The sequence below is a fragment of the Arachis ipaensis genome, chromosome B6 (assembly GCF_059453495.1).
Source record: "Arachis ipaensis isolate K30076 ecotype BB chromosome B6, ASM5945349v1, whole genome shotgun sequence".
NCBI classification, from domain to species: Eukaryota; Viridiplantae; Streptophyta; class Magnoliopsida; order Fabales; family Fabaceae; genus Arachis; species Arachis ipaensis.
The window spans coordinates 110,191,961-110,200,565 of NC_142441.1; the positions used below are offsets into that span (position 1 = coordinate 110,191,961).

Here is an 8,605-nt window from a genome sequence, read left to right on the forward strand (position 1 = left end):
AAGCAACTTTCAATAAATTATCTTGTGTGATGTGTATTGTTTTGAAGGATAGTATCTGTATTTTTTGTTTTTTATTTTAAGAGTTATTGTCAGTATCTACTTTATACTCTGACTTTATTATTTGAATTTTCGGTGTTCTATTATATCATTGAAGTAGACATTGATAAGATTTGGATTTCAAAGCCACGAATTGGTCCAGAGTATAGGGACGATTTGAACAGATTCTTAGATTTCGCATTTGCCAATGCATCATCCGATAGGATGATACATTGTCAATGTTTGAAATGTGGTTTTCGCCTTCTCCCAACTAGGGAGGATGCGTATGATCATTTGATAATAAAACCTTTCCCCTCTACTTATACATTTTGGGTACATCACGGGGAGAGACGCATGGCAGAGAGCTCTATGGAAGGACAAGTAGTAGAACCCGATAGAAACCTCAATGACCTGATGCTTGACATAGTTCAGGAGGCGTTCAACTTCCCAGGAATGCACGGCGACGAAGACGATTCAATGAATGAACATGCTGGCGGGGATCGGGAGGAGTTGCCATACTTATCAAATGAAAGCACCGCAGAGGTCCGCAACTTGCATGACCTGCTCGAAGATGGAGCGCAGGAGCTATACCCGGGATGTTCAAGGTTCTCTAAGTTGTCTTTCTTGGTGAGGCTCTATCATATAAAATCCCTGTGCGGAGTGAGCGACAACTTCGGAATGATACTGGAGTTGCTGGCGGATGCCTTTGAGAATGCAAGGATTCCGAGCACTATACACAATGCCAAGAGGATCATAAGGAAGCTTGGTATCACATACAAAAAGATAGATGCATGTCCAAATGACTACATGTTATTCCAGGGCAGCGACGAAGAGTTGTCTAAATGCAAGCGATGTGGGACATCAAGATGGAAGCAAAAGACTAATAAGAACTCCAGAGTGAGGATCAACAGGGTTGTTAAGAAGAACAGAAAACTGCAAGCGGCGAAGACTCTTCACTACTTTCCCCTTATTCCACGATTGCAGCGGCTCTACATGTCTAGTAAGACAGCCACTGACATGTTGTGGCATAAGAGTGGGCATAGCTCTGACGGTATTTACCAGCATCCATGGGACGGCGATGCATGGAAGGCATTTGATAGAACCTATTCTGACTTCTCCAGTGATCCACGCAGTGTTCGCCTAGCCTTGGCTAGCGATGGCTTTAACCCTTATGGAAACACGAGCTTGAAGTACTCAATTTGGCTAGTGGTTCTTATTCCGTATAACCTGCCCCCTTGGATTTGCATGAAACCCACCTCTTTTGTCCTCTCCGTGATTATTCCTGGGCCTAAAATGCCTGGAAATGATATAGATGTCTACTTACAATCCTTGATCGATGAGTTGAAGCTGTTGTGGGTTGGTGTTGAAATGTACGATGCTTACACGAAAAAAACTTTCATGATGTATGCTGCGTTAATGTGGACAATCAGTGATTTTCCTGGTTTAGGCAACTTGTTCGGGTGGAACACGTACGGGGAGAGCTTGTCCTGCATGCAATTTAGATGCTGAGACTAACTGGCTCACACACAGTCAGAAATGGTGTTACATGGGCCATCGTCGCTTTCTGAATCCTGCCCACAGATATAGAAAGGACCGGGATAGATTTGATGGAAAGATAGAGGCTAGAGGTCCACCTATCAAACTCTCTGGTGGAGACATTGTGAGACAACTACAGGACGTGCATGTCCACCTTGGCAAGGTACAATCGGTTACTAGGAAAAGGACACGTGGACAGCAAACCGCCATACATGACGAGTCCCCTTGGAAGAAGAGGAGTATATTCTTTGATCTACCATACTGGAAAAACAATGGATTGCGTCACAATCTTGATGTGATGCACATAGAGAAGAATGTGTGCGACAACATAGTTTTCACCATAATGAACGAGAAAGGTAAATCTAAAGACCACCTTAAGGCAAGAAAAGACCTCCAATTGATGGGAATCAAGCATGATCTGTGGCCACGGAAAGATGGAAAGTACCCATCCGCCATCTTTACTATGACCAATCCACAGAAGGATGTCTTTTTAAGGACTATCAAGAATGTGGTCTTTCCAGATGGCTACTCTAGCAACATTTCCCGCTGTGTTGACCTACGACAGCGCAAGATGTCGGGCTTGAAAAGTCACGACTGTCACATTCTGATGGAGCATCTCCTGCCAATTGCGTTAAGGAATGCGTTGCCTGCCCCAGTGTCCTCTGTCTTGGCAGATTTATCGTCCTTTTTTCGCAGAATATGCAGTAAATCCATTGACCCTCAAAAACTTCCTCTGCTTCAAGATCATGTGGTCAATACTCTTTGTCGCATGGAGATGATTTTCCCCCCATCTTTCTTCACCGTCATGGTGCACTTGACGGTACATCTGGTCGAGGAAGTGCGACTTGGTGGCCCAGTTCAATATCGGTGGATGTACCCAATCGAAAGATACCTATGTCGTCTCAAGCAGTTCATGCGTAATAGGTCACAACCGGAGGGCTCTATCGCAGAGGGATACTTATCGGAGGAGATTCTCGTGTTCTACTCAAGATACCTCGATAACGTCGAGAGTAGGATCAATCGACCAATGCGTGTTGACGATCGACCATGTGAACCTAACCAGTGTGAAAGTGCATCCATGTTCCCGGGGGTAGGAAAGGTTGTTGGGGCTGCTTCATTTTACGCTCTCACACCAACTGAGAAATTTCAAGCTCACCGTCACGTCTTGGTCAATTCTCCGGCTATGGAAAAGTTCATAGAGTAAGTAAAGTTCATATGATGGTATACGAACATGACATACTCTAGATGGAGATTCTGACATGAAACTCTTGTTATCTCTCCAGTGATTTTAAGGCCATCAAAAAAAGGCAGTTGCGAAGCAGGACAAGGTCCCAGTCTCACATAGACAGCGTTGTGCACAGAGAATTTTCCGAGTGGTTCAAGCGTGAGGTAAAGCCTATTATGATCAATCCTGTTATCGATGGTATCCTATTTGTTCTATCCCAAACTGATGAAACGTGTGATTGTTACCTACCAGGTTCCCTTGGGAAGCATCAGGCATTCGAGCGAACTGCAGTGGCTTGCATGTAGCCCCAATGTTCAAGCTAGCCGCTTTACAGCTTACAATGTAAATGGATTTAGGTTTAGGACCCTGTCAAGAGAAGAAGGGCTGAAAACTCAGAATAGCGGGGTTCACGCCACTTCCGACACTAGAAGTTATGCAAGCAAGCGCGACAATAATATTGCGGTTGGTGGTGTCTCGTATTATGGGAAACTAGTGGACATCATTGAGCTGAATTACAGTGGTCAATTCACAGTCGTTTTGTTTAGATATATATGGGCAAATACCACACCTGGTAGAGGCATAAAACAAGATGTTTTGGGCCACACACTCGTCAATTTCTCTAATCCGATACATGTTGGTGATCGAGAGGATGACGAACCGTACATTCTTGCGTCAAAGGCTCGCCTTGTATACTATGTGGAAGATGAGGTTGATAAGGAATGGAGTGTAGTAGTCCTTGTAAAGCCAAGAGATTTATTTGATATGGGTGATATACATGAACACTGTGAGGTGGAACTTTCCCCCCAACCGAGTTTATCTGAGTGCGCTGAGTGTGAGGTGGAAGGATTGTCACTAATAAGGGAGGGCGATTTAGAAGAACCCACCAATGATGCCTTTGATACTCACGAAGAGGCTGTTGAGTCTTAGATGTGTTTGGCAATGAAGAAGACTAGAAATTGATTTGACTGTGTTATTATGATTATGTGAATTATATATGACTCTAGAATCTGCATGTTTATAATATTTTTGGTGCGGAACATTTGCTTATTATTATTATTATTATTATTAGTAGCTTTATTCTGGTGTGGTACATATACTCTGATTTAGCAGTTTCTTTGCTAGGTGTGCTATTCCAAAATTAGGTTTATTTTATATTTATACACTAGTACTAGTATATATCTTGCAATTTTCTGAATATGGTGCACTTGTACACTAGTCTACTAGAATTTGCTGCTGCACATGGAGGGAATGTCACAATTGCTGGTGGTTAATAATAGTTTTATTTTCTGATTGCCCGACTAATTGCTAGGAGTTATTAAGGATTTCAGAAATTTAGTGTGGTATCCTTTAATATAGAGCAGCCGGAGTTAACTGTTGATTGGCAGGAGTATGCGTGGTTATTTTGCTCACTTGTTTCATGATGGGGCTTATCAGGGAAATTGGTGGAGAGAGACTTCTTTCTTTGCGGCACTAGCATCTGGTTTTCCAAGGCAATGGTTCAGGCATCTCCGTTTTCCTCGCTGGAGCACGCAACATCATTTGCAAGGGACTTATGGTTCAACAAGTCGCCTATTCAGTCATGGCTGGATGTCTTCTCTGCACACCTGCACATAGATCAGGCTGCTAAGTTTGCGCCTGGGCCCATTATGTTGGTACGCTCTGATAAGTCGGACAATTGCTTGGTCCTCTTACCTTTTCAAATGGCAACACTAATTTGAGTGATGTTATTATCCTATAAATAAAGGACACTTTATAAGCTTGATACATCGTTTGAGTCTCTTAACACTGCAGGAGTTGGAGCAGTTCAAAAGAAAGTACCACAGGAAATTCGGCTTTGTGTTCATAACTAGTACAGACAAGAAGTTGTCGCACCAAATACTAGAGGAGGTGAAGGTAAGATAAACTATTTTCTACACATGCCTCAATTATATTAGCGTTTAAACTTATTGCGGAAGTCAAAAAGCCCAGCATCATACCTTTAAAAACAATTTAATATGGACTGATTCTTTGTAGTTGGCCAGCTGGTCCTAAGTAGTGATATATAGCTATGTTATTTGCTTTTGGTATATAACATACAAAAGCATCAGAATCCATCATGCATCTTTTTATTAGGAAAAAATTATGATACAAAAATATATCATGTTACGACCATTGTCCTAGTTTGCATGCAACGGATTTATATCAATACTCTTTTCGATACTAACTTCTGAGTGTTTTTTTCGGCAAGGCAACACAGATATTTTGGGTATGAGTAATAATTTAGATTCTTAATTTTACTTTTTATAGTTGTTAAATTAAAATCTCTTTAATTCTACAAATTTCTGTAAATGTCAATACTCAATATAACTTTAATACATATACACTCCTCTATATTTATATGATAATAGTATATTATTCATAGAAATTAATGGCATAAGTATTTATTTAATATATTTATTAGCAAGCACAAGTTAAGATAAGCATGAAGCCATATTGGCGTGGGATGGAAGCAAGAAATGGTGGGTTGACGAAACTTGAGTCAAGTTTCAAGAATGGAAAATCACCATCACTTTGGGATAATGACTTGTATTTCTTCTTAGTTATGTGTGAACATAGTGAGAAATGCTGGTCCAACCACAAGATTACATTTTTAAATTTTAAAAATATCATTATTTATTACCAGAGTTAATTAATTTATTTGGCAATCACATCAACATCAACATCTCTTGATTTAAATGTGCCCCACCACTCTAATTAAAGCTTCCTACTATAATTCATACGAAGGTTACATGAAAATACCGACATATATATATATATATATTGTAAAATTATTAGTAGCAATTAATTAATTAAGATGAGTAGTGATAAGAATAAAAAACAGCAGATTCACCTGGAAAAGGTGATTCTAGCAACCAATACTTAGAACAGTTGTTACCCATTTTCAACTTAATCATATTTATGTGTGTACTGTTAGACATTGCGCAGACACGTTACGAGAATCCTCTTTCTGTTGAAATTGATATTACATCTCGGGAGGAATTCATTCTTATAGAGAGAAAGCTTGCACGACTTTGGGACCGTAAGCTAGACAATAAACTGACATTGTTGCGTAGCCATGGTTGTTTTCTTATTTACTATTGGTAACATAATTATATTAATTGGCTCAATCTAACTTTTAGGTTTAATTCAAGAGAATGTTCAAGAGACTCTAGAAGAATCAGGGGAGGTAGTTCAAGACTCGATGGAGGAGGACGACGTTGTGAACGACGATAGTTCGGAAGAGGTTGTATCTACTGTTAATAATACTTCGAAGCTTACTTTTGACCTCAATATATTACCATAAGAGAATGGTGTATTTTGAGTCATGATGTATGGACTTGTTAGTTTGATCTTGTTAGATACACCTGATTTTTTTCAGTCTCTGAGTTGATCTGGTTCTTGAAAAATTAGTGTGTAAATGGTATACTCTGACTTAGATGATTTGTCTTTTTAATTGGTGTGAGCTTGGTGAGGTAGCAAGGAACATGTTCTAGTTTAAAATTACGTATAAATATATATCCTATTTAATTTTTGGTGACTTCAAATTATTTTGAGACAACATTCAATTGACAGCCAAGATTATTCCTTCGTTTATTTTTTATAAGACAGTGTAGCCGAATGCATGTTGATGACTACCCAGCAATGGAAATAAAAGTCTCTCTCAATATAAATTAAATGATTAATTAATGAAGGAGTCCACTTCAATGCACACAAGGTCATATATTTTCGTGTTTGGTAAAACTTAGACATTAAAGTAAAACGATAATAGTATTTTTTTTAACAAAATTAAAATAAAGCACAAAAATAAAGATAAAAATTAAAAAAATAAATAATTCTAAAAAAGGATACTGTCACATTTTAGGTATGAGAACAATGTTCTTATTTTATTATGTATATATTAATACCAAATAATAAAATGTTAATTTTTATGTACTCATTTTTTGTTACTTATTTTACTTATTTGTAGTTGTTTAATATTAGACTTTATACTTATTGAGTCATGTTTTTTTCTAGCAATCAAATGGTTATGAAGTCATTATTATGAAGTCATTTTTAGGTACTCATTGAATAAATTTATATTTATTTTGACCTATATTCATCAGAAAATTATTATTATTCCTATAGTCAAAAAATAGACTTCACTTGTTCTGTAATAAGTAAATTTTTAAATAATTTAAATTATAAAATAGGTCTCATCTTTTAATACATCCTAAAAATAAAAAATTAAAATTATTATTCATAATTTTGATTAATAGAATTAACATAAGTTATAATAATAAACCTTGAATAGAAAAAATTACCGTTTTTAAACTATTTTGCAAATAGAGCCATTTTTATAATCTCACAATTGAGAGTGAGCAATTTTGTTAAATTTCTTTGAGTACGTGACTAAGTATGTACTTTTAGATTATAAAAATTTGGGTAACATAGGAAAAAAAGAATGGGTGATACTTGAGATATTATTATATATTGTTATAGATACATAATTAAAATTTAAATACTATAATAAGTAAATTCAAAGACTATAATAAAAGTTAGTGTATTTTTTTGGTAGTACTCTTAACGTACACAATTTTAAAAGCATTTTTTTTACATAGATGTTAGTTTTTGTTTTACCTGAATTAAAAATATTCAATTTTAAATTCTATTATGAAGTAAAGCCAAATTTTTTAATTAAAAAATAAAAAAACAATTCATTTTAACGATTGTTTTTATTATTATTATTATTATTATTATTATTATTATTATTATTATTATTATAGCCCCCAATTAAATATATGATTTTTTGAATAAGTCTATTAATATTGTTATTTACTTAAATATATCATGGTTTTTTATTGTATATACATGACTTTTTTACACTGTTGAGTGAAGCCCGTTTATTATTACCACCCTCAGGAGAGAAAGGAACTCAGTCTTTCTATGTTCAAAATACATAACCCCGCCACTAACATAATCCTAATTTCTTTCACCACTAAGCCTCCCACGAGACGCACTTCCGCTCGTTACTATTGGACCGATTCTCTTCCTCTAAACAATCTTCGAATTTCATCAAGTTGGAGTAGCCATCGACGTCGCAAAGCCAGAATCCATCAGCGTCTTCCTGCCATGTCCACCGTCAAGCAGTTGCATCGTGAGAACCAACAGCGTCGATAATCTTTCTCCCGCTGCCGGTAAGCACAAATATTTGATCTAGTGTGGTTGCTAATTTGTCCATTGAGAATCGCATGTTTATTAACCCTTATTTATGGAATTTAAATTGTGTCGCCATGATCAAGTTCCTCCCTTTCTTTCTCATGATTTAGTTTTGAAAACAATAATTAAGAAAATCTTCTTCAAATGCAGTATTGTTGCCATACTGCACTTGTTTAACATATCTGGTATTCCAATAATTTAAGAATTAACTTTGCTTTGTCATATTTAGTGGTATTTTTTGTGATTTGCAATTTACTAACTATTTGAGATTAACAAGAAGGTTATCTTATTATAATATCTACAACTGTTGTGTGCTGATGAAAATTGTATTAACTGTAATTTATAATTTAGCAGTATATTTATGTAATAATTTCTGCTGGGAATTGTTATTTATCACAATCCTATTTCTCTCCTATTTCTTTAGTCAGTTCATAGCATTAACTGTGATGGTTGTAACTGAGCTAGGAGATTTGTCTATGGCTTTTCATTATCCAGAATTTTGAATTTACAAATTTTTATCCTCTTTATTTTAGTTGATTTTGTGTTGACTTTAACTATGAGAAAGGCAAAAAAAAAAGTGAACACCATTCTCCT

At 36.4% G+C, this 8,605-nt stretch overlaps 2 protein-coding genes across 2 annotated transcripts; both read left to right on the forward strand.

Annotated features, from left to right (window-relative positions):
• The first annotated feature begins 390 nt into the window (after nucleotides 1-390).
• Nucleotides 391-1,545, forward strand: LOC148562288 (uncharacterized). Its single transcript, XM_088490852.1, has one exon. It carries the CDS (start codon nucleotides 391-393, stop codon nucleotides 1,543-1,545), a length of 1,155 nt encoding a protein of 384 aa, XP_088346978.1.
• A 2,745-nt stretch (nucleotides 1,546-4,290) lies between these two features.
• LOC148562289 (uncharacterized) lies at nucleotides 4,291-6,119 on the forward strand. Its single transcript, XM_088490853.1, has 3 exons — nucleotides 4,291-4,449; nucleotides 5,762-5,855; nucleotides 5,956-6,119. Exons 1-3 carry the CDS (start codon nucleotides 4,291-4,293, stop codon nucleotides 6,117-6,119), a joined length of 417 nt encoding a protein of 138 aa, XP_088346979.1.
• The last annotated feature ends 2,486 nt before the right edge of the window (nucleotides 6,120-8,605 follow it).